The sequence below is a fragment of the Balaenoptera acutorostrata genome, chromosome 21, assembly GCF_949987535.1.
Source record: "Balaenoptera acutorostrata chromosome 21, mBalAcu1.1, whole genome shotgun sequence".
NCBI lineage: Eukaryota > Metazoa > Chordata > Mammalia > Artiodactyla > Balaenopteridae > Balaenoptera > Balaenoptera acutorostrata.
In genome coordinates this window covers 30,089,509-30,116,667 of record NC_080084.1, presented here as the reverse complement: position 1 = coordinate 30,116,667, position 27,159 = coordinate 30,089,509, and the positions used below count along the sequence as shown (strand labels likewise).

The window sequence follows — 27,159 nt, the reverse complement described above, 5'->3', positions numbered from 1 at the left end:
GTTTTTTTTATTTCACTGTCTTTGTTGAGACCTTTTTCCTCTCACACTCTCTACTGGGAAACCCATTGGAGTTAACAAAATATTTCTAGAGTCTATGAGATATGACATTTGACCCCTGGAAGGCAAGTGAAATAGAGAAGCTACTGTGCAGTGTGAATTTCAGATGTCTTACAAAGCAGAAAGTTAGCTATTCTACTCTTAAACAGTAGCCCAGCAGAGGACATGGTCTGATGCGGAAGCCATTCTCCCATGTCTAAGACTCTGGCCCTTTAATACAGAACATTATGCAGATGGGTCAGAGCCTGGAACATGTAAGCTATGGCCATGACAGCCTCGTGTAAGAGAGAGAAAGAGACAATATTTTTTTTTTTTTATAAAAAGACAATAATATTGCAGTAACACATTTACAATATATTTATTCTGAAAAAAGAGAGGAGTTTGAATTAGTGATTTGTAGTTATTATGAAAAAACAAAAATTTCAGAGAAAAGTAAATATAGTAACTCTTTCATTGTTTGAAATGAATGCTTATCCTTTACAAGGTAGAGTCAAATGGAGGTTTTTTTCACATTTTAGCATGCTTGCAAGTTCGGTGTATTAATTGTCATTAGTTAAAATGATTATTATAAAATAAATATAAAGTATTTTACTATTATCAGACTTAAATTTTTTCTCAAATATTATTTGACCTAGAGCTGACTGTAATATAGTAGTAGTATTTCAAGTACAAGTTCAAAACTTATTATACATGATGAAGTCCTTTTCATATGTATTTAATTTGTAGTTATGTGTATAATGAAAAATAATATTATATAGCATTATATAGCATGAATTTTATAAGATCTCACTCAAACGATAAATACTCAGATGAATAAAAAATAGATTAGAAAAAAAGATAACCTGTCCATTCTTCAAGTATTTGGTGCAACTTAAAATAAAAATAAGTATACAACAAAGAAAGTATTAAAAGAAAGAAAATTTTAAAAGGCAACTAAACTAAAGGGAAAGATATAAATATACTAGCCCCCTATATTAAAATAATTGGTATTGTTAGGCACTAAATTTAGCTTTAAATTTCTGGCAATAAAAGCGAAAAAAGGAAATAGAATTTATTTAATTATCTTTAAAAAAATGAAAATGCAGTAATTAAAAGAGATAAGTTCCTTGCTTGTCTGTATTCTAAAACGTACTTATAATTTACAATTGAAGTTGTACTCAAAAAAGGTTTTCTAGAAAATTCAGAAGTGAACTTTATATGACAATCATATGTCAGTTTTTGATATAATGGTGAGAACATAGTATAGTGAACTGCATTAATTCCTGCAGGGGTCTAAGCTGATGGTCAACAGAATATTATCACTATAAAGCTATGTTTATTATGGATGTGCTTTTAAAATACTTGCATTCTGTTTGTTTTCAGTGATCAAGTAAGTACTACATTTCATTTCCTTTGTGGACTCATTTCAAAACAGGCACTCAGAAGGAAGTATGTAATGAGGATTAAAATTCTGGAAAATGCCTTAAGTTTTTGAAATGAAAAGTACTACACATTTTTAGTGAGATGTTATCATAGTTGAAGACTGACAGCTTGAAATAGCCCTCTGCAATTACAGTAATCCTTATAAATACATGCAAATTATTAATGCATGTTTTAATGACACTTTAATACTATATTAATAATACTAATAAGGTTTCTCAACTTGAATGGCGGGCATGAGTAAAAATCACGGGAAATGAAAGGTTGGACAAGATAACACCTCATATACCCCTGGGTGCATTTATGGAGATTTCATCTTGTGCATCCACGGAAGACAGCGCTGTACCTCCACCGGAGTGGGCATCCTGTAAACTGTGTCCATTCAGGGGTGTAATGAAGTTATCTTCTTGTATTTAACTCTATATCAATCATTTGTTGATCCATAAAATTTATCTAAGTGCTTTTATTTCAAAGAATCTCCTGAGACCCTTTCAACTCCTGCTTCCTATTAAAATTGCTTTCATTAACATCAATTGATAATTCATGTCTTCCTCATTTCATACCAAGTTCTAATTGCACCAAGGACCATGGAAGAGTTTAAAGTCTTGTATATCTTGACTTCTACCTAACATCACAGAATGTTCCAGATACCCTTCTGGTAATGTGAAGTCTCTCTTACAAGACTATTCTGGGCATTCAGTAGTAACAGAACTTTGTTTGGTGGGTAACAAGAGAATCCCAGATTTATTTGGGGTTGAATGTAATACACACAAAAAACTGGTAACTGATTAAAACTTTTCTCCTAACAGTGATGTTTTGGCATTTTAACAAGTATTAAATTTTAGTGAAAGGTGCAATATAAACTACTTAATCCCTGGGTTCTTTAGTTGACTCTCCTAAAATAAAGGGATTAGAGTACAGTTTTCCTGTTGTCCTTTGATAGTCTTTGGAATTTCAGGCATTAATGGGTTTGGGAAGGGGAAGGGTGGAGTGTACAGAACTGACGCTTAATCCTAAACTCTTTGGACCATCACCTACTGTCCCTGCCACTGATTTAAGAGGTGGGTCCCAACATTAACTCTGTATTTATCAGCTAGTCTTTGGTTGCTGCTTGAGAAGATCGTCAATCATTAAAGAAATGCTACTGCTACTCACTCTGCCCATTACTCGGAGAGTTGCCCGCATGAAAAGGAGTTTGGTTTCAAATTATCAGTTGTCACTTGGTGCATCCACCCTTGTAACTCATTTGAGACTCATCTCCTCTTGGTGATGATTGCCCCCTCATCCCTGTCCCCCGAAAATAAATTGTGGATGTTGCTGCGTTCATCCCCATTTATTGGAGCATCTGTTATATGCCTGCTCTAGCCTCTAGCCTCCGTAGATAAAGTCATGATGAGACAACCATACGTGGTCTCTGCTTATGCAGAATTTATATTCTAGTGGTGGGGGCATAATATATAAGGAAACACCATGATGGTTATAGATTGTGTTAAGCACCTTGAAGCAAATAAGCAGGATTCTGAGGTGCAGAGTAACTGTGGTGCTCTATTTTTCATTGACAATATTTATTGAAGGAAGGATGAAACAATGGACATTATTCAACCACAAAAAGACTTAAGGGAAATGCATTGTAGTCAAAGGAAACTATCAAGGGGTACCCCAGGTAGAAAGGCACCTATTGTACTCATGAAGCCGAAAAAAGAAAAAAATGTCTAGACTAGAGGGAGCCTTGTGGACAGTCAGAAGAGAGGCAGGAAACAAAATTGAAAGAGTGAGCCAGAGAGAGAATGTTCTCCCACTTGTAGCCCAGGATTTTATCCTGAGAACAGTTGGAAGACATTGAACAGTTTCCATCAGGATTTATCCTTCAACCAGATCAATTAGGTTGTTGAGTAGAGACCCACTTGGACAGTGACAAGAGAGGGGGTATCCTCATTGGATAAACAGTTGTTGCAGTTGTCAACAGGCTCAGAGGAAGCTCAGTTCTGTGGCTCAGAGGAGGTGGGATGCAGGAGAAACAAGGATGTGAGATGCACATGGTAGGTAGAACTGACAGGTCTGCTGATGGATGCAGAGTGTGGACAAGGACGAAGTAAGAAGGCCCTTGGGTTTGGGCGTCCTTACTAATGATAGGTCTGTTCAGAATTGTTATTTCTTCATGATACTTGGTAGGTTGTATATTTCTTGGGATTTATCCATTTCTTCTAGGTTATCCATTTCATTGGTGTACAAGTGTTCATAGTTTTTTTAAATGCCTTTAATTTCTAAATTTAATTATTTGAGTCTTTTAAAACTTTTTTCTCAGTCTATCTAAGGGTTTGTTGATTTTGTTGATATTTTTGAAAAAATACTTTTGGTCTTGTTGATGTTTTCCACTGTTTCATATTCTCTATTTTATTGACTTCTCCTCTAATCTTCATTATTTTCTTCCTTATGCTAACTTTTGGTTTAGTTTGTTCTTTTTCTAGTTCCTTGAGGTATAAAGTTAGGGTGTTTATTTGAGATCATTTTTCTTTTATAATGTAAGCATTAACAGCTATAAACTGCCCTTTTAGTACTGCTTTTACTGCATCCCGTAAGTTTTTATATGTTGTGTTTTTGTTTTCATGTCTCCAGATATTTGCTAAATTCTCTTGTGATTTGTTCTTTGACCTATTTGTTGAGTTTAAGATTGAGTTCTTTAATTTCCACCTATTTGCTATTGATTTCTTGTTTCATTCTAAAGTGATTGATGAAAATACTTTGTGTGATTTCAGTTTTTTAAAATTTGTTTAGACGTGTTCTGTGGCGTAACATGTGGCCTATCTTGGAGAATGTTCCATGTACACCAGAGAAGAATATGTGTTCTGCTTCTTTGGGTGGAGTATTCTGTATATATCGCTTGGGTCTAAATGGGCTTTAGTTTTGTTCAAGTCTTCTGTCCCTTATCTTCTATCTGGCTCTTCTAGCCATAACTGAAAGTGGGATATTGAAGGTTCATACTATTCTTGTGTTTGTGTCTATTTCTCCCTTCAGGTCTGTCAGTGTTTGCTTCACTTATTTGGCAGTTCCAGTGTCAGGTGCATATATATTTATTATTGTTATATCTCCTTGGTGAATTGATCCTTTTATTATTATATAATGTCCTTCTTTGTCTCTGTGACAGTTTTTGTTTTAAAATCTATTCTAAGTATGGCCATCCCTGATCTCTTTAGGTTCCTTTTTGCATGAAATATCTTTTTCAATCCTTTCACTTTTAGACTACATGTGTACTTAGATCTAAAATGAGTAAATGGTAGATAGCATATGCCTGGAACTTCTTTTTAATCCATTCTGCCAATCTGTGTCTTTGTTTTCTGTATGTCTTATAGCATTTTTGTCTCTATTTTCCTCTTACTCCATTTTTTTTGTCTCATTGATTTTTTTGTAGTGACATAACTTCTCTTTGTGTGTATTAGATAGATGTTTTCGTTGTGGTTACAACTGCAATTACATAAAACGTCTTAAAGTTATAACAATCTGTTTTAAACTAATAATAACTTCAATCACATTTAAAAATTCTACTCCCCCCCAAATTCATGGGATTGCTTCTCTTGACACTGGACACACAATCCCTATGCTTTAATGAGACCTCATGATCTATTAAATCGAAGGAATAGAATAGCATTTATTATGTGGACTGAACCAGCCAACAGTTGACAGGTAAGAGAAAATATTTTTAGCTCCACATATACACTAAACTTCTTAGACAATGAATAAAAAAGTAGTTTCTTTTCTTTGGATACTTTTTCTTTTTTTTTTTTTAAATAAATTTATTTATTTATTTATTTTTGGCTCTGTTGGGTCTTCGTTTCTGTGCGAGGGCTTTCTCTAGTTGCAGCAAGCAGGGGCCACTCTTCATTGCGGTGCACGGGTCTTTCACTGTCGTGGCCTCTCTTGTTGCGGGGCACAGGCTCCAGACGCGCAGGCTCAGTAGTTGTGGCTCACGGGCCTAGTTGCTCCGTGGCATGTGGGATCTTCCCAGACCAGGGCTCGAACCCGTGTCCCCTGCATTGGCAGGCAGATTCTCAACCACTGCGCCACCAGGGAAGCCCTGGATACTTTTTCTTAATTAAAGGGGCTTTCTTTACAGCTACTCTTTGTTGTCAATAAGATGTGTGGACATTGAACAATGTTGTATAGAAGTCTGAGTGTACAGGGTGACACATGTAGGTTTAGATCTATGTGATCATGACATTTGACATTTACTTCATCTATTGTCATCCTCCCATCAGGTTTCCCTAGGTGAAGTTGTGATTTCTTTCTTCACCTGTTTTCCAGCACATTGTCTGACCTTTAATACAATTTTTGGATTATGGGTTTACAGAGATTGTGAACAACACTTCTGTCTTAGGGTGTGCTTATGCAAAGGAATGGTTCTTTAATTGGTTACAATGAACAATGTACTCAACAGATTTTTTCATTTCAAAATGAAGGAGTAGCCAATATATTCCCTATAGTGTTTATGATGACCTGTCATGTACCTAATGCTCATGTTTCTACATATCTGTTCTTCGACTTCTTTGCAGCTGCCAAATAACCCAACTCTGTTGATCTCTCCATTTGGTCTGCTTTCCTCTCTCTTTGATTATTATATTCATTATTGTTTTAAGCTGTCCAGTTAGAACAACATATTTTTTTTGAATTGTGAAGTTTGAAAACCATACACAATGCCAGTTGAAATGAGGACAATGATAAGTTGAAAAAAAAAATGTTCGAACTTAGTTTAACTATATCTACAAAGGTCCTGCTTATCCTGCTCTAAATATTGGACAAAAAAATGCATGTTTATCATGTGTTTCAAAATCATAAATATCTTTATCTTTTTAGTATTCTAAATTGTAGTTAGAAATTTTATGACAAAAGTATTTTAAATGTATTTTTTTAGGGTCAAATAAAAAATAAATGATATACAGTAGGAGTTCATGCCAATCTGTGTAGGGGGAAAAAAGGTGAAATTGAAATATAGTTGCAGTTTATTTTCTAAAGTTATAAAGGAGAGGGAGATAAATTAGATTTATATCAATAAAAAAAGTTAAAGGTGTAAGTGATGGTATTTTTCCATATTTAGCAATTTTATCATCTATGAAAAGCCCCAAATGGCTTAAAATTCTGTACTAGGAGTAAAAAATATCGCCACTTAATGCATATGGTGTTTTATAGTTTTTAGTGTATAGCCATTTAAGGAACATCAATTTCAGCTTAGAAAAACATTATGCTACACCTCACACTTGCTCATCCCAGACAGAATCCATGTGTTTCATGGCTTGAAATTATCCTGTTTATATACACTGGTGCCCATCCAGTGTAATTTCTATAGCATGGTGTTCTCAAATGAACAATCTCACTGATGATGAGAAATAAAGACTCCTCTCTGTTTCATCTTCTCAGGTTCCGGGGTAAAGTGAGGCAAACTGGTGATTCTCAAACTTTAATGCATAAGAATCACCAGGGATGGTGTTAACAGGCAGATTCTGGTCCAATAGTTCTGGGGTACCCAAAGTGTGCATCTCTTACAGGCTCCCACACTTACCATACTTTGAAAAGCAGGGCAGTGGAGGAAACTGACTGTTAGCTCACCCAGGTGGGCAGGTGGGTCTGCACACCTGCACCTGGGAACCTCAGCCTGCCCATCTCCCTTTGCTCTGCCTTGACCTTAATGTCAGACACCGGAGTCTACATTAAGGTTCTTGTGAGGATTAGAGCAACGTGAGGCAGCCAGGAGAGTGACTGGCAAGCAGTACTGTCTTCGTCCCTTGTCTCCAGGGGACTGCCTGGCCCTTGATTTCTCCAAGTGCTGCCTGTCCAGACCCCAAGGCTGCCTCGTGAGTTGGCACCGCGTGGAGTGACACCAGCTCCTGCTCTCAGAGGCATCCCATGCATGCTGTTGCCCATCTGGAAATTCTTAATAATGTCCTCTCTGACCTGGAAGTCTGATGGGGACAGTGGAGCGTGCACACGAGCAGAGGGGATGTGCCAGCTGCAGTGGGTGCCCACAGGTGTGGACCCGGTCCTGAGGGCAGGGCAGGCAGCATGCGTCCTCACTGTGCACTGGGACCCACAGTTGTGTGGCTGCACAGACAACAATCTTCCCCTCCCCCAGCCCCGCCCCGTTACTCAGAGTCCCAGTCAGTTAGTTAACCTGATTAGTTCCTTCATGTTAATGCAGAGAACAAGAACCAAAGTCTCAGTCCAAGGGCACGTGTAGGATTTTAAGCTGGTCTGCTCTGAAGAAGTCCTTCTCTCCCATTTCTCACCCTGGATAACCTATTAGTGCTTGGTAACTTGGGATGTGAGAAAAAGATGTACTAGAATCATGGAAGATTATTAGCAATCACCAAATCTTTAGCACCATTTCAAATACATTTTTGATTCTATAAAATACCACAGCTACATATTTTGATTATTCATATGATAAGGGCTTATACAAATAAGTATCAATGTTAAGTGGTCCTTGGCATTCATTGATCTGATATTCTAAGCTGAATTCCAATATTATATGATGCATTTTTAAAAATTTTGTTAGTGTCTTAACTAAAGGCAATTCCATCTAGGAAAGTGCCTGATTACAGCTTTAGGGCCTGTAAATATTGGTCCTTTTTACCTAAAGAACAAACTGTTCATGAGAATTTTTTTTGTTGTCTTTAAATGAGAGAGAGAGAGATTGAATATAAAATATTTGTTCTCATATTATGTTTTTCCAGAAGGATAGAATTCCCGGATTCACACTTAGAATATTTCAAAGAGACTGCTAATTATGCTAGAAAAACAAAAAGCAAGAGAGCCATATCATGGGGATTTGCATATAATAGGAAACAGTTTCCTTAAAGACATTTTAAAATGTGTATGCGTTGGAATTGGAGTGTTTTACACTAAATGTGGAAGTAACAAATTTTATTCTTTAAAGAAATTTCATTACACAATGGAAACGAAATAAATTAATATTTAAGATTTAGCTCATAACTGATTGAAAGTTAATGTCTTCTTGGTAGACAAACAAGGGAGAGAGTTTTTGTTCATTTCTGTAGGAGGAGAGCAATAAGAAAACGCTATTTTGCTATTCGAATGATAAGAATATTGTTCATTTTACATAACTTGTGTTTTTCTTTACGTTTCCCCAGCCGTAGGTCTTGCTGCTTGCCAAGAGCCAGCCCTTCCCAGCAATAGCATCAAAACAGGAGACCGATACATGGTGAACGATGTGCTGTCCTTTCAGTGCGAGCCTGGGTACACGCTGCAGGTATTTTATTTTTTTATTTGAGCTTTTGGTAGTAGAGGGGCTCAGCATGGTAATCCTCAGCCAGCTCACTTAAGACAAAGCCCTAGATTTGCACCCAGAGACCTAATCTAGTTTCTCTCACTCAGTTTGTGAATCAAAGTAGTCATATTAAGCCATGCATACAGGTAAATGTAATGATGATGCAGAAATAGCTGCTAAATGATAAAGCATCCTTTTAAGGTTGAGCATATTATTTTCATAATACTTTTATTTCAAAATGTATATTCTCCCAATAACTAGATAAAATTCTAAGGGACAAAGCATTGACACGGTCTCCTTAACAGTCCTCTCCTGGCAACCTGATCATTGGGTTGGCTCTGAGTCCCATGCTTGTCCTGCATTGCAAACTGTTCTTATGATTTAGTTCAGTAAATCTTCAAGTGCCTACTTGTGTGCCAGGTAAATATGGTGCTCAAATAATAGGGTTAAATGCTTTTCAAGAAATGTTAAGCAGAAGTTTTTTTTTTGTTTTTTTTAAAATTAATTAATTTATTTATTTATTTTTGGCTGTGTTGGGTCTTCGTTTCTGTGCGAGGGCTTTCTCTAGTTGTGGCAAGTGGGGGCCACTCTTCGTCGCGGTGCGGGGGCCTCTCACTATCGCGGCCTCTCTTGTTGCGGAGCACAGGCTCAAGATGCGCAGGCTCAGTAGTTGTGGCTCACAGGCCTAGTTGCTCCGCGGCATGTGGGATCCCCCCAGACCAGGGCTCAAACCCATGTTGCCTGCATTGGCAGGCAGATTCTCAACCACTGCGCCACCAGGGAAGCCCCCAGAAGTTTTTATGGTCTTTTATTTTTTTTATTAAATTTCTGTATGTAAAGTTATAATAAACATTTTACAAACCAATGTATAGCAACATGAGTCTTGTTTCTGTTATTTGTTTTCTGGGTTAGCCACAAATAAGCATACTCCCAGAACAGTTTATCTGTGTCCTCTAGCATAATCCACATATAATTCTCCCTACCAACAATGAATACTGAAATCTAAACATGTATATTCCAAAGTCCAACAGACATATTTAAGCCTGCTTAGGTTTCTACACTTCAGTTAATTCAGGTAATAGAGTACTTTTTGCTGTATGTTTATTACAGCACTGAAGCTGATAGTATTTCAAGAACATTATGTTTAGTTGTGTTCTGTAAGTGACTTAACTAAAAGCTGGAGTACTCGTCAGAGAGAAGTTTCACAGATGCAGCAGTGCAGTGACAGCATTGCTTATTGTCCCATTTCTGGGTGCTGGGGTAAATACCTTGCAGAACTGAGACCAGTTAGAGCAGCAGCAGCGAACGCTGGAAGCTGAGGGCCTGCCCGCAAGGGCTTCACGTGCAGAACCTGTGTGACTCTCAGGCAGCCTCACGGTGTGGCACTGGGGGCACATCTTTCCCTAATGGGGACGGGGAGTGAGCCAGTGCCTGAGAGGGGGCTGGGCACACGGGCTGGCACATCTGGAGGGACCACCCGCCGAAATCAGCCTCAGTCTTAAGTTTGAGAAAATATCAGTAAAACACCTAGCACACCTCAGCAAACGAAAGCCAGTATAGCTATTATTGTAAACAAACATCGGCGTATAAACCCGCCTTCATCAAAACAACCTACAACCTGCGTTCATAGATCTTGGTGGGTATCACAGTAATTGCTTTGACTCTGCAGAAACTTGGGCAGAGACTTGGAAAGTAGAACAGGAGTTACTGCAGAAGCTTTGCCAAAACTTCTTCCATGGAAACAAGCTTTTAACCAAGCACGTCGAGGCCATTTTAACTGATTCTTTAAGAAAGAAACTTCCTGTTTCACGGGTTACAGCAGAAAGAATCATAAGTCACATCCCAGGGGTTTCATTTAGAGGAATACCTTACTCTCTACTGACAAGCCGTTTTTATGCTTTTTGGGTTTTTTTTACTTCTTTATAAATTGACTTAAACCATGTAAATATCATGTTGTCTCTCTCCTCTCCCAAATCCCCGCACGTTAACACTTTCTCTCGCTCACATGTGTTCATCTTTCTACACGTTTATGACAGCACTTTGCAGTTCCTGTCAGCATCCTTTCATCAGGAAGACTTCTGTAGCCCTCAGAGAAGAAACTAGAAAGGGCGATTTAGTAAAGACATTTCTTACAGTGAATTGTTTAATATGCTGCTTAGAGATAAAAGCCCACAGACACACATCTGTAGGGTCCGGTCAGGCCACTTAGCTCTGGTTTTCAAATGCAAACTAAGATTTTTTTTTCTTTATAACAGTTTCAAGCATTGAATTTACAAGCTGTGACTGCCTCTCATTCACATGAGTTAAAAAGGATTCTGGACTTTTTAAAAAGTTGCTAACAATTGGGAATTTTGCTAACACATTAGTATATTTGGAATGACAGCATGCATAAATTACATATTATTCATGAAAAGCATTGTTCCTTTTATGGTTTACGTACAAATGTCTATAAATGCATCTGCCTAGTGAGATTCAGGCATAAAGTGGCAGAGACAGGACACATCAAATGTCAGTCCCGGATATCTGAATGATTAATGATTTCCTTCTCTCTAGACTTGTTTTACTTTTCTTTTAAAAGATAAAAAACGAAAATTCCCATTTGAAGCTAGTAAATAAATACACAGATTCCTGTCTTGTTTTGGATCCATTATAAAAATTTCAGCTGGAATCACTAATATGAAATGTCTTTGCTGAAATCAATAGCAGAATGTGACCTAGATTGGACATAAATGACCATTTTATTGGTAGTCTTCCATAAATATCTTTAAAGGCTTTTGTACTTTATGTTCATCCAAAATTCAGAAAGAAATTTATTAAAGATAACGTAATAGATCAGAGAATGAGGAGCTACAGAGCATGAAATTTCAGGAAAAGCATTATCCTGCGTGTCTTCTTTAAGTATAAGTGTAGTCTTCCTTTACTGTAACAACTTTTAAGAATATTAGGAAGTAGGAGAAAATGAGTTTTGTGGCACATGTATTGAGTATGAAACCTTCCTAAGCTTGGGGAATCGGTTTGTCATTGATAACTGCCTTAGTGCAAATTCTTGTTTGATGCGTTCCCAATATGGCTGAGATTATTTAACATGAATTAAAGATTTGTGTTTCAACTGCCTCTATGCCAGTTTTGTTTGGCAAGTGGAAATTCACAGGGTGAGTATGCATGGCACATAAAACCACCAAGTCACAATAAGGAAAAAAGTAAAAATGAATAGTCTGCACACAGAGGTGCCCGTTCACTACCTTCTCTTTCATCTTAAAAGAGATTTTAGCATGAAACACTGAGAATTTAACCTGCTGCTGTTTAATTTTTAAAAGAGTAATAATAGGACAGATTTTTTGAAGGTTGAAAGTTGAAAACTTTATATATTTAGAGGATAAAGAGACCCTGAATGATGAGGATTAATTTCATCGCAGACACGTTAATCTGACAGCTGTGAGGCTGTCTGATAATAAAATGAATATTAAGTCTCCCTTTTTCTCCAATAAAGGAAGAACTGACCCAGTTCTTTGCTGAACCGTAAAGGTCATGTGAGTTGCACGTGAAGCGTAGGCAACCGTGAAAGTTAACTTTTGTATGAGCAGATTACTTACCTTTGACATGTCGCCCTTCAGATCAATACCTAGTATTTCCTAATCATTTTCAGCCTCTCAGACCAAAACCTGTAACTTTTGATGATTAAAAAAAAGACTTACTTTGACCAATTCAGTTCAACATTGTAAGCATTAGGGAAGCATCCTGGCAGAAATAAAGACCGTTGAAGGGGACATTACAAGATTTTGATTTCAGTGACAAGAAACACAGTGATTATGGATTTTATTTTCTATTTTAATTCCAAATACGAGATTCATTAACACACATTAGTAGATTTCATGAGTTCTGATTTTTTTGCATTTGTAATTAAATCAAAAAGGGAAAACCAAAGAAAGTACAGATATTCTCACAAACATTTAAGCCTTAAATACTCTATGTTCAGTTATGTGAGTTGTGTTTCATTTTCTCTTGAACAGGGCCGTTCCCACATCTCCTGTATGCCAGGGACTGTTCGTCGTTGGAACTACCCGTCTCCCCTTTGCATTGGTATGGACATGCCTTCCGTCATTGGGTCTCTGTGCAGATTATCAGATACGTAATGGTGATCTCCTTGAGCCACTTTTGAGCTTCAAAGATGCACTTTTAAATTCCTTTCAAACATTTGTTACATGATGATAACATAGTAATGCCGTTATTGGATTGGACAAGCACCTTCTCCCCCTGGATGTGGTTCCTCAGCTTTTCCAGCATCTCTGGACCAACCGACAGGGATTAGATGCAAGACTGCTAGCTCGAGGCACTAAACGCACAGCATGTGCATATCAGAAGCCAGTGGATTAATTCATGGCAAGAATGAATGTAGCTGGTCTGAGAGTCTGAGAAGGGTTCCGTGTACACCTTTAGCCTCAGGAAAATCACATTTCCAGAAACAAAATTGAGAAGTACCAATAAGTGATGTGAAGTTGGAGGGACAGTATTTTATATCAAAAAGTATTTGATATCAAGGCAGCCGCCCTGTGGAGGGACTCACTGGGACAGGGATTCGGGCATAGAACATCCGTCTCCCTGTGTATTTTTAAATGAGGAGCTTTCCCTTAAACGTGGGAATTCAAATATTTTAAGCTTTGAAATAAAATCAACTCACAGTGGGTATTCAATCAAATGATATGTCATTGCTAACACTCTGTATTATGTGAGGAAATGTTTTATTTGAATAGTTTACCTATATTAGCCAAATATAATTAATTGTATCTTTTATTTTACATGTTTCATATATTAGCAGATGTCAAAGATGCATCAGCTTCCATAACACTCGCTTGCTCCTAATTCCTTACAAGGTATAGAGAAAGTTTTTTCATTGGAAAACTCACAAACATCTCACAATAAATTTCAAAGACTTATTTGAGAGACTGAAAGTTTTTTTAGCTGTTAGCTTTAGATTAATCCAAGCTGGGGGATTTTAGGACTAGAAATCCATGAAGAGATACTATTTTACTGATAAGTTCTTAGAAATCTCAAGTCCTGATTTTTTTTAATAATAGTACTAATGAAGACAATTTACAGCAAAACACTTCTCTACAAGTTACTGAGTGTCAAGCATCATTCCCAGAGCTTAACGGATATTAACTAAATTGAACATCATGACAAGCCTCAAGGTAGCCAAGCCGTTTGCCAGGGCCCTGCACCAAGCTGGCATTCCCTGCATCATGGGATCCCTCCAGCGGGACATGACCTGTGCCCTGGAGTAAAAATCCCATATATTCTTACCAAAATATCAGGAATCTATATAAAATAAGATATATAAACCCAGTTAAAACCCCAAGATCACTGGCTCTTTTATAAAAAAAAGCACCTTGTTCTTTAGCCATACCATTGTACCAAAAACTCTTTGAATATGCTCTTTAACCATAAGAAAGGGCCTGGCATGGAGGGGTTTCCCCAGCAGGAGGCAGGAGGCAGGCTACCAAATGATGGTGGACAGATGAGCCCCGGGAAGAAGGCTGAAACTTGAGGGTTATACTGAAAATCTTGGTGGGATCATTGGACAGATGTAAAATAAGAGAAGCCCATTGATGGAGTTTTTTAAATATCACAAAGGAAAAATACTGATACACAGCTTTTGGGGGCTCTGTTTGTACGCCCATCCAATGGTTCTTGTCTTTTGAGATGAACAAAAGAATGCGATCACATACAGTGATAACTAAGTACTCAAGGAATTGCACCCAACATCGAGACCCCCTTCTCTCTCTCCCAGGACAATGATAGTTGTCCTGACTTAAAGGTGTGAGTATTGATGATGACTCAGAACCTGAAAGTCAATCGGATGCCTGACCAAAATGCATTAAATTGACCAAGCTTTACTGGGAGCCTCTGTGGACCAGAAGTAGATAAACTGAAGACCTGTCTTTGTCCTTAAGCAGTGGACACTCAGGAGGGAGAACTAGACCCATAAATAACTAAAGGGCATCACATTATGTATGTGCTGAAATGAGGTGCAAATTCGTTTCTGAAGACTTGCTTCTAGGTAGCATGGTCCCATAGAGCGGGGGGAGTGAATTGTCCTTGCTGGAAAACAATGACACACAGCACTCACTCCCCTTGTCTGGCCTACAGCGACCTGCGGGGGGACCTTGAGCAGCATGGGGGGCGTGATCCTGAGCCCGGGGTTCCCGGGCACCTACCCCAGCAACCTGGACTGCACCTGGAAGATTGCCTTGCCCACTGGCTACGGTGAGTAACACACTTTTTAATTCCTCAAAACTCAACTTTTTAATTTTTATCTTGGAAAGAATTAGGCTGAGTGAAAAATGGGCCTATTCTGTTGACATAACTGTGTCTTTAATTGAAAGTGGCTTACAGATTTAAATAAAGCTTTGGCAGAATAACTTTGAGAACAGAAAGTTACTTGAAAAATCAATTCAGCCGTGCAAGACTTTTCAAGGCAAATTAAATTAGTTGAATGATGATACAGTAGGCACATGAAGTGCAAAATGTAGCAACCCTAATTCAATTATCAATCTCTTTATTTATAGCACTGTCTTTTATAATGTATCACTGGAATTCAGTAATGGTGGTAGTTTCTTTTGAAAAATTTTTAAGGTTTTTCTCAGGTTATGTCTCATTCTAGTATTGTTCTATAAATTTTTGTTGTTATAACTTGCATTGATTTAGGTTTATGAAAATGGCTTTTTATCATATTTAGTTATGAACTTTCAGGTTACCTACCTTAAATAGTTCATAATTTTAATTGTTATGTACACTAAAATCCCATTCTGGCCTGCTTCAGAAATTCACAGTCTTTGTGAAATTTTGATTCCCTATCATGCCTTTCCTTGTCTGCCTCATGATGTCCTTATATTTTAGTTCATTAATTTGGGTTTTCCCCACCTGTGATTTTCTCAAAAGTACACAGTATGATAGGGGTGCCAAATTAGATACTCACAGAATGTCCCAGAATGTCTCAGAGTAATTGAGTACTTATGAATGTTAGTTGAGTGATGAATGAACATAAGCATAAGTGGAAATCGTTGCCCTAGAAGAGGATTATATTTTTTACGTTTTCAAAGCTCTTGCCTTAAGAATCTGTGCCAGGAGGGCAGCAGGAAAGAGAGGGTCCACCTGCTCAGCTGAGAGCCGCCAAGAGGGCGGTGGGAGTGAGGCCACCGGGGAAAGGGGAGAGCATGGAAGGGACCCCCCCACACTGTGGAGAACACACGTGAGGTTCATGTCCACTGAGTTCTTGAAGGGGCCACCAGAGTGTGGGGATAAAAAAGGGGAGACAGTTCACAGAAGGATCACAGAGGCACTCTATTTCTTCCAGGTTTTTTAGTTTTGTTTTTTAAACCCTGAACTCTCTGAACATAGAGGCCGTAATTGTGCTCTGTGGTAGACGGAACAGAAGCCTTTGCCTTTAACCAACATTGGCTCAGCTATCCTCAAAGCCTGGTCTGTTTTCTCACCCTGGGGATCTGAAGATCTGGACATGGTTGGTTCAGTGTTTGGAGTCAGGTGTCAGGATCGGAGTTGTAGGTGACCCAGGAGGTTCCAACAGGGTCTTAGCATCTTGAGGGTCACAAGCTTATAAGGCGAGTAGTGATAGTTCACTCAGGCTACTGCCCTGAGTGAACCTCCAGGAACCTCGTCTTCCTCACCTCTAAAAAGGAAATAACCACACAGGGTTACATGAGGATTCACCAGAACAACTCGGGCGAGAAATTTAGTACTGGGCTTGGCATGTCGTAAACAACAGCAGCAAAAAGCTAGCTGGTTTTTAAATTGTTATTGCAAATAGTTCCCACTTTTCTTTCAAACCTCATTAGAAACATTTTACTCATGAGTGGATATACACATTTTATTAATTTATTTTCCCAACTTTACTGTCCTGTGATTTGAGAAGGCTATTGTTTGGCATATTTCCGTATGTTGCTCACTCACTGATAAACCAATATGCAAGACAGTAATTCAGGAAAAAAAAAAAAGAACAGTTAGATTGTCTGACCTCATGATCATGATCTATGAACCTAAAAAAATTTATTTGAAGAAAGGTCAAAATTTTTAAAATATTTATGAAATATTACAATTAAAATTATTTGTCTTTAAAATCTGTGATATTGCCTAGTATTGGGCTTTAAAAAGCATCTTGAAGAATAAGCAATAAGAAACCTTATGTCTTAAATCCTAACTACCTGCAAAATAGTGTGACTGTCCCTAGCTTTTTAGAATAGATGTAGTTATGCTTCGGAATAATTTGCTACAGATTAAATTTAAGTACCACACCAGGTTTGTCTGTGATAAATTTTATAATCTATAAATATACTTCTAAACATGAAATTATACATTTAAATTTAGGGAAGAGGCATGTACATTCCTGTTTCCTGGATTGTCAGTTTGGGTTTGGGTTGCTCAGGGTGTTAAGGATTATTGTACTAATAATTACTGTAGAGGTGACTGCAATTCCCCCTGCCACCCTGAAAAACACACCTATCCAGAATATGAGACATCAGTGCCTTTTCTTGAAAAAAAATAGGTTAGATGCCTTTCATTCATGGAGCATTTTATTGCTGTGTTTTGGATCTTTCCATACGACTGAATATGTGTGGGACCACCTGATAGATATCTGACCCATTCGTTAAGCAGCTACCAGCTCCGTCAAATAATTCTTCTGATTAATCCTTCTTCCATCCCACACGCATGGACCAGTCAATAGCTTAATTAAATAGACAAAATGATTGGTTGCTCTGGCATCACGTGAAAGCCACCTTGGTCTCCCCGTGCTAATTACTCATCCCCCCGGCAGCTATTTCCTGCATCCAGCCTCTGTGAGGGCCTGCAATCAAGGGACTTTGCCTAAGGAGTGGGCAGTGTAGATGGTGGTTCCTCATGTCTGAGCTCTGAGGTTAGCTGAGTAGAAATCCTAGTTCTGTCAGTGACTGATGGTATGAATTTGCCCAAGTTATCAACATGTTTTTGAACCTTTGTCCCTTATCTTTAAAACGAATACAATAAAATATCATTCTCCGACAGCCGTTTGGAAGTAATGCAAACGCCTGATATGGAGAAGGCATTACTTAACTGTTAACTGCTTTTAGTTTCTAAGCCAAATGCTCTAATGATTTCTATGTTGTTTTCTTTCCTTTCCACAAATTTGGGTTGCTGTTTTGTGTGGCTTTGGCATGAGCTCAATCACCACAGAACTTGTGTCTCTATTTTCTTGAAAATTTCTAAAGGCATAGTTAACAGAAATGAAATCAAGTTTTTCTACTTTTCCATTCCTTTTTTTTTTAACATCTTTATTGGAGTATAATTGCTTTTTATATTTAAAACCCACTGCACTTACACCGCACACCATGAGGTCCAAATTGGCCATGCCTTTAAACCATCTAGAAGTGTAAGGAGGATGTAAAAGACTCCTTAGACTATCCACTGAATTCTAAAACTATTAACTCTTTTGCTATGTGTTTATTATGCACAGAGATATAAAATAGAGCACTTTACTATTCACAGGTTCTATCAACTAAGAGACGAGAGTTTAACTCTGAAGCCATGGTCAGGTTACTATTCAAATTTCTGTCAAAATCCAAAGTCAAAATTTTTTCTGCAGGTGCCTTTTACTGTCACTTAATTTTCAGTGTAATGACAATCGGTGTAAATTCCACCCAAGATGGGCATTCAGACTGGTTTTCTTGTTGCAATGACACATTTTTGGTATTCTGTGAGATAATAAAAGAATAACTAGGTTACACTTATTTTAATCCCTTCATTTTGGCTTCATGATGTCAAACTGGACACAATTTGCTGAAAATTAGATAGCTAAAAATTCCATTCTAAACCAGATTAGAGCTGGGCTTGGTTCTATTTCCTGATATGTATTAGGTAGTTTGATATGTGGCTGGATACTTTATCCTGCTTAATATGCTAATTTTTTTCCTAAAATTATAATTGTCATAATTCCATTTCCATTTCAAGTTTAATTCCAAATCAGTAAAAGACCATGGTCGCTATTTCCTTTGCTTTGGAGATATTGGCCAGCTTTCCTTTTTTTTGCCCCTTGATCTGCTTGCTGTCTCTCATTTCTTTCTTGACTGGGTCATTCTGTGAATTTCAAAATGCGTCTCTGGATGAATACATCTGACTCTGCATATGCTTATCTGAAATGAGCCTATTTTAAGCCATTTCCCTGCTATTTGATTTTATACCTAAAAAGAGAATACGTTTTTTAAGTGTTCTAATCTTGCCCTAGTTTCACATCCTATCTGGTACTTTTAGGACATAAATAGAAATGTCAGTAATTCAACATTCGTTTTTGATTGTTATTGTGTCAGCTTCTGTGCTCTTCCTCCTGGTGAAGAATGTGACGGGTATTTATGAAACTCTGTAGACCACAGGGGTTCCGTGGCCTTGATGTAGTCACCAAAAAAAAAGAAATCCATTAGTATAGTTTATTAATTAGCTAAAAAACCTCTTTTTGTTATCAGATTTGTGGACCAGGCCACAAAAGAGAACTGTATTTAATTCAGCAGTGGGTGAGGGAATAGATCAGATACTGATGCGTGACTTAGGAAGAGGTTCAACTGTCACAGGAGACAGGTCAGAATTGAAGGGCTGGGGACCACTAGCCCTGCCTGCTCTCCTTCCTGCCTGCTTTCCTTCCTTCTTTGCTTTCTCCCTGTCTCTCTCTCTTTCTTTTTCTCTATCTTTATCTCTCTCAATCCTTCTCTCTCTCTTTCTTCTTTTCTTGCTTCCAAATTTCTTTTGACCAAACGTATTTACTGGGATTTAGGAGAAAATGAAATAGCTCACTGATGTCTCTTCAACACTTTTTAATATTTGCAGAAATGTTTTAAATTTATAGGTTTTTTCCATGTTGGTCGCCTGTTGTGCCTAGTATTAGAATGGGCAGGACGGCCACAGGCTGGGCTGTTCCTTCTCTGGCTGCTCATGTGCCGCCAGTACATATGTTTGGACCATATGTTACAAATTGAATTACTCCTTCCAAAAAGGATTCCAAAGTTTGGTTGTCTTGTTAAAGATGTCTCACTGTAAGTCTTTCTCCTGCTTTTCACTCTCTCGGTCTCTTCGTGAAGTATTCCACATTCTACTTCTTCCAATCTTCTCTATCAAACTAGGTTGAACAATTTTAACACAAAATTATTTTCTCCAAAAAAACTGTAATATTTTTAACATGGTGATATCATTAGCTTTTGACTAGCACGTTTTCATGCTAAACCGGAGAACGTGAGGGCTCTGTCAATTGGAGCTGGTGTCCATCCAACTCTGCCTCTCCCTGTGGTACATGGGACATAACACCCAGCCTTTCTGAGCCTTAGTTTGCTCACCTGTGAAATGATGGTCATAACAGTGATTACCTGATAAACTGAACCCCAAGCGTGATAGGTGGCCTTACACTCTGCCCAACCAGAAAGGCCATTATTTACTCTTTTGTTCCTCCTCACAAGGTTTTCTTCATAATTGGTAAAATTGTGTTTCTTGGATGATTTTAAATTTTATTGAGTACCTTTAGGTTGTTCTTCCCTACTACTCTTTGCATGAGCTTTTCTTCTTTTTTTATTTTACTGAATTCAGGCTTTTGATACCTGCGTTTTCCATCAATACTAAGTAGATATGTTGCTTTAAATTCTCTAGGTATTTACACTTAAGTAGGGTAATCTATGTTAACATGATCTTTAATATGATAATTTTAATATCCTAAAACCTAGGAAACATGTCAAATATATTAGATGAAAAGGAAAAAAATAAAGCTCTTTTTATCTATCAACAGGAGAAGCATAACACAAAGTAAAGCTTTCCTCATATGTTGAGAGAATGATCTACGATAGCTGTTGGTATTCTCAGTTTAGGCTTTACAGATCTAACTTAATTGCCTGGATTTATGCAAAAGCTAATGTCTTTGGCATTCTAAATAAACTTGAAAGTGAATTAAAATATTTCAGACACAGTAGTCAATTAAATTTTCAAAAATACCACAATGCCATAGCAAATAACTAAATTATTTTGATTTTGATTGTCTTCTAAGTTATCACTGTAGCTTATCTGAGACACAGATCAGTATGATGCTAGCAATATGGGTCCTTCAAACAGTCTTGGTGTCTTGCCCTGTGCCAGGCTGTTAGATTGAATTGTGAGAGCTAGAGTGGGGTTGATCCGAGTGAGTTTCTTGCAAACATCAGTAATTTGTTTTGCAGGCACTACACAGTTGAAACAATCACTTACCAAACTAAGAAATTTCTTGTGCAGTGGTATGCCCTTCCCTTTAAAAGCCACTTTTAAAGATTGTTGCATTTTGTTAGATCTGTATTGGCTTCTTCCTTGATAAAGCCACAAATTAAGGATGATTTGACATACGATTACAACCTTGTGTTTCTGGTTGTAATGATTATGATAGCAGCTGGACAAAATCACTGCCATATGTATGGATATAAGTCACCATTCTAAGAATTATACCTGCATATCTCTGTGATGCAATGCTGGTAACACCCATATTTTACAAATAAGCTGACTTAGGGGCATTTACTACATGGACAAAGGTCACACAGCTAGTAGGTAGCTGAGGTGAAATTGAACCACGGATCATTGTAATTCATGAAGTGTGTGCTCCACTTGGCCTCCTAGAGAGATGCTGTTTGGGGAAACTGATACAATTTTAATCCCTATTGGTAAACATTATCATAAAATTTGATATTAACTTCCACCGATTTTGCATATTTTTTCATAGGTGCACATATTCAATTTCTGAATTTTTCTACCGAAGCTAATCATGACTACCTTGAAATTCAAAACGGACCTTTCCACACCAGCCCGATGATGGGGCAGTTCAGTGGCCCCGACCTGCCTGCGCCCTTGCTGAGCACAACTCATGAAACGCTCATCCACTTTTACAGCGACCACTCGCAGAACCGGCCAGGGTTTAAACTCACTTACCAAGGTAAGGAGTCAAAACACATCTAGGGATGCTTCTTACAGGTAAATTGTAAGGGTAAACCTCCCTAGCCGGTTAAAGGCTTGTACAGCTGGAGTCATTTCTAGTTGGGCGCAGTTTTCTGATTGGGAGTGGAGTGGAGTCTTGCCTGTTGTACACACAAGTCAGGACACAGACACAAGGAACAGGGTCAGCCATGCACTGTCACTGCTTCACCTGAAGTCCCTTGTCTCTCCCCCCAGCGGCCACCATCACCACCTTCAAGCCCCTTGGCCCCATCATCAGGTAGCCTTCTCACCTGTCACCATGTCCTCTTGGCCACATGTAGGTATTTCCCATCAGGACTATGGTGCAGGGAGTCCGTTCACAGTGGAAGTGGGTCTGACCGTGTCTCTCGTGCCCTTAAGCCTTGTCTCAGCTCAGAGTAATGGTTCTATGTACTATTCAAGTCATGTTCAAATTATGCCAGAAAAAAAAATGAGAATGAACCTTACGTGTTTTTAAACCATCAAAATATGAGATCTCTAACAAAAGTTTGAATCTACCATTATCAAAGCATTTTTGACATGTGAAAAAGTTCAAAGTTTTCATTTCAAACACAGTAATTTAGCTGGCCTTTTCTTGAATGTTGTTAATTCAAATGAAGTTGAAAATGTCAAAAGTGGAGTCTTTTTTTAACACAGCAAAATCACTTGATTTCTTTAATTTCATAGGCTACCCTGGAAAAATAGAGATTTAATATTTTATTACTGAAAGAGGGTGGCATTTTGTGTTGAACTCTTAGACCTTGTTACTTCAGTTGTTACTTAAAATATAAATTTATGTTTCTAGAATTTGGGTCTCTTAAAATAGGAATCCAGGTAGGAGAAAAAAGAGAGGGTGGTACAGGTTGAGGAATGCAACAGGAGACCTTGCCAGGATTTCTCTAGGTCCGTCTGCGTCTTTCATTCCGTCTCACCTCGATCCCCCTCCATCTTAGCCAAGGGTGTCACTTCCTCCTGGAGAGGCTTACACACACACACAGAACAGCGGAAGGGAGACAGCTTCCCCCAGGCCAGCGCGGAGGTCTGCCTGCAACCCTGCTCGTCCTCCGTTTGGAGACGAGAGAATGTTCCGCCTGCTTCCAGGCAACCCCTCCCGGGCTCTAGGCTCTAGAATGTTTCTTTCTACTGTGTCAGGGCTGTCAAGGCAGGAATCATCTTCCCTTTATTGCATTTCCAGCTGCTACTTCTCTACCAGATCTTTCTCATTAGTGTTTCAAATATACTCAAATTCCTCTCTCCCTCACACGCACCCCTGTTTATACTTAATTTTAATGACCCGCATCTTCCTTCAGCTCCCACTTTGTAAGAAACCTCTGGGAGGAATGGTCTACCCCAGCTCTCCCAGCGTCTCCTCCTCTTCCTCACTTCTCCTGCCCACACGCAGGCATCTGCCTTTAACACCCCCCTAGTGACACGATCGGCCATGTCGGCAGTTCTTCGTGTCATCTGAGATTCTCCAGTGGGGGTGATGGGACCAGCCAGAGACAGATTAGCAAGAGGAGAACAAGCACAAGTTCATTAACATGCCCGTCACTCGGACACACAGACACCTGGGAGAACCCAGACGTGAGTCACTCAAAGGAGTGGTTAGAACTCGGGTTTAGGTACCATCTGAGGCTAAAACAAAGGAGAAGGGTTTGGGGCTTCTAGGAAGGGGAGGTGGCAATGGGGAGAAAAGCAGGAAATGTGTGGTTCACAAGGGTTGCTGAGTCAGGCTTGTTGTGCTGATTTAACGAGGAGAGAAAGCTCTGCAAATGTACATTTTCTTCGTAAATGTACATTTCCTCTACAAAAGGGGACCCTGTGCCCTGTTTTTAGAGTTTTCCCCTGCATCTGCTTGTTCTCAAAATACCCCAAGTTTTATTGAGCAAACACGGATGTAGCTCTTTCCAGTACCTACACAAGGACTCAGCAGGCCTGATGGAGTGAACAGCCGTCTCCCACACAAGTGAGGGACCACGGGTCCATCCATCGGTCTCTGTCTCAGCATCTGGGCACTGAGCCTGTGGCAGCTACCATTGCCTCTCATTCTGCAGACCGTCACGGACCCTTCCTTCTGCCTGTGCTCCCACTGCATCCCTCCTACAGCCTCCAGCCCTACCCTGTTTCAGCCAGAAAGCCCCGGCCGGTGGGTACATTCTCCTCTGGGACCCTGTCCTTCCTGGTACCTTTGTGTGTGAACTGCCCCCTCCCGCCAGCTCTCCCCTCCCTGTCCCAACTTAAAATGACTGATTCTCCACTGCTGCTCAGAGAGGCTTCTCTCCCCCCTGAGGCTGAAGCACCAAAGGCTCCTATAACTGGTGTCAAATGCAAAACAAATTCAGATTTAGTAAGAAGAGACTTTTATTGGATTTTAAGGATTATTTATTGCAAGAGGGGAAGAGGTCTATTGCCATAGAGAGAACAAGGCTCCAGCCATAAGATCAGCAAGCATCTCAAGGGTTAGGAAGAGGCTTTTCCCTCCTGGAGAGCAGTAAACAAAGCTCGAAGAGGCGGGGTAGGGACTGCGGTGACCAGGCGGGGCATGAGGGGATGTGGGTGAAAGCAGGTCTTTCCCTGAGGCCACCCAGTCTGTGGCCCAGGCTGAGGGTCGGCCAACGTTTAGGGGCCTGAGGGGGAAGAAAAGCGTAACTGAAGTTTGGCTTACAAGAGTTTTGTTCCAGTTGGCCACTGAGGACCAAACAGTTCAGCTAACCTTTTAAAGGGAAAGCATGGGAATTTGGAGGATTTTGTCAGGTCCGGTCACAGGTAACCAAAGGGCACCTTGACTCTTATCTCAGTCCTGGGGGAGGTGGTTCTTTGCACTAAGTCATTTCCTGAAACACAGAGGCGTTAGGGAAGGGGGTGGGTTTCCTCACCTCAACTTTTCTCTAGGATTCCTGAGCTCAGGTGAACTTTCACATTGTCATTGGGAAGAGGACAGAGCAGGGTCTGAGGGCTCAGATTCTGAAGCCTTACTAGTTAAAGGAATCCCATCCGTGAGCTCCGACCCGGGCCTTGACGCTAACACAGGTTTACTGATAAATAAACTGCTCCTGTGCACGTGACTCCACTTGACTCTCTATCCAGAGTCAAAAAGGAACATATGAAATGTGCGAAAGAACCCAAACAGAACACTGAGAACCCAGAAAGAAAACTGAACTCGGAGTGGTGGTGGTAGAGAAGATGCAAAGTCATGCATTCTTAAGGACTGAGGAAAATTCATATGCTGAACTGAGATTTTTACCTTTCCTACAAATGTTTGTGTAGGGGACCCTGCTTTTCTAGGTTCTTGGCTGAGACCCCCTGTAAAAAAAGGCAGATTAACAGTGGAAAATCAGAAGTTAATAACATGCATGCCTGCTGCATACAGGGGAGATTCCCAGGGAACCTGATTAACTCCCCAGCATAGCCCAAGCCACCACCTTAAACACCACCCCAGCTGAAGAGGCAGAAGCTGGGGGAAGTCAGGGGAGGTGGGCAGGAAAGCAGAGGAGACAGGCTTACAGTTGCTGTGCAGATTGAGGCCTTTTTTTCTTCTCCATTGATAAGTTTCTAGAGGTTTAGCCATCTTTCTCTTCCTGGAACAGAGAAAGGACACCCTTACAAAGGGAGTGTTCCCTCATAAATGTATTCATAAATGTCTCTTATAAACAGGTTACCTCTACTCTGTTTTCAGAGATTCCCCCATTTCTGCAGTTTCTTAAAAATAACCAGAGACTTCCCTGGTGGCACAGTGGTTAAGAATCCGCCTGCCAATGCAGGGGACACGGGTTCCATCCCTGGTTCGGGAAGATCCCACATGCCGCGGAGCAACTAAGCCCGTGTGCCACAACTACTGACCCTGCACTCTAGAGCCCACGAGCCACAACTACTGAGCCCGTGTGCCACAACTACTGAAGCCAGTGCGCCTAGAGCCCGTGCTCTGCAACAAGAGAAGCCACCGCAATGAGAAGCACACGCACCGCAACGAAGAGTAGCCTCCGCTCAATGCAGCTAGAGAAAGCCCGTGCAGCAACCAAGACCCAACGCAGCCAAAAAATAACTTAAAAAAATAATAATAACCAGCTCGAAATAATCCTCATGCCAAAGACATATTTTGGAGTGGCAAATTCTGGTCCCCTTCATCTGTCTAGATATAGATTCATCTTTCTTTAAATTAAAAAAGAAGCTTTTGTGAGGATCATAGCAGTGTTCTTCTCTGGGCCTCTCCCTCTTAGTTTCCATCCATCAGAGTTGCCAGTGGTGATTTAAAATCCAATTTGTAAGTTTACAGATGCACCTTTCACATGATTAGGCGACCATCAAAAAAAAAAAAATAATAAGAAACAACACTCAAATAAATCTCAAATTAAATTATGCTAGTATCCCTGTCATATGTGTGAAATCACAAATATCAACAATTTGTAGTGCCTGTCTCTTGACCACTCAGACCTGGCCAGAGTAGATCCTGGCACATGGCTGCACCATCAGAACATTAAGGGCAAAAGGTGGTTTGGGCCTGAATTCCTGAGAAGAGGCACAAGGAGTTTGCAGAGATGGTGAGATTGAAGACTGGATTTCTTTGCACCTGAGTCTGACTTTATGCAGGGTTACAGTCTGTCCTTCCGAAGGGTGTTGCTTATATATATAAATGTTCCTTAAGGTGTTTATTCCAAATGTAGGTTTTAAAATGAATACAAGCTAAGGGCTGGAGACTTTTTAAGAGCTGGGGTGTGGGGCCTTGGCCCTCTAGGTTTGCCTGAATCCCATAACCCTTCAGTCAGCTGCCAGGCAAGATGTAGTTACACGGCTTAGAGCCACTGAAGCTCGGCTCCTGTCCTCCAGGGCAACTGCAGAGTGGGGGCACTTATCACCCCTGATGTCACACTTCAGAGGGACGGTCCCCAGGTCCTTGAGAAAGACACACCTGGGCTCTAAAACTGACAAGAGTCTTTTATGAAGATTTACATACATCTCGAAGGGACAGAGGGAAAATACACAGTGACAAGTTTTCTAAAATAAACGCTCTAAGAAAAGAGAGAACAGCAGCAGGGTCTGGATGAAGCCTGGCCAGGTCAGAGGCGAAGGGCGCGTTTGTAGATGAGCCCATGTGGTGTGACATTCAATTGTGAAATAATTTGCATCCCACATTGAGAAGTTGAATTTTATTCTCTAGGCCCATGGTTCTAGAATTCAAGGGATCCATGACTTGAATGGTAAATATCTACCCCATGAGATACAGATATTATAATTTATATATAATATTAATATACATAATATCTCTATATAAATGTAAAAATACGATTTTAATATTTTCCTCTTAACCTCTAATGATGCGAATGTAGTATTAGCGTTACCTGTGCTTTGTCACCAAATCACAGATAATTCCATGTTTTATTACAATCATTGCAGATATCTCAAAATACTACTAT

At 39.5% G+C, this 27,159-nt stretch overlaps 1 protein-coding gene across 1 annotated transcript in view; it reads left to right on the top strand.

The window, feature by feature from the left end:
• Positions 1–27,159, top strand: part of CSMD1 (CUB and Sushi multiple domains 1) — a 1,828,277-nt gene that overhangs the window by 1,640,653 nt on the left and 160,465 nt on the right. Inside the window, exons 38-41 of the mRNA XM_057537433.1 lie at positions 8,616–8,734; positions 12,763–12,832; positions 14,900–15,016; positions 21,519–21,728. Coding sequence (XP_057393416.1) covers positions 8,616–8,734; positions 12,763–12,832; positions 14,900–15,016; positions 21,519–21,728 — 516 coding nt within the window. The remainder of the gene's footprint in view (positions 1–8,615; positions 8,735–12,762; positions 12,833–14,899; positions 15,017–21,518; positions 21,729–27,159) is intronic.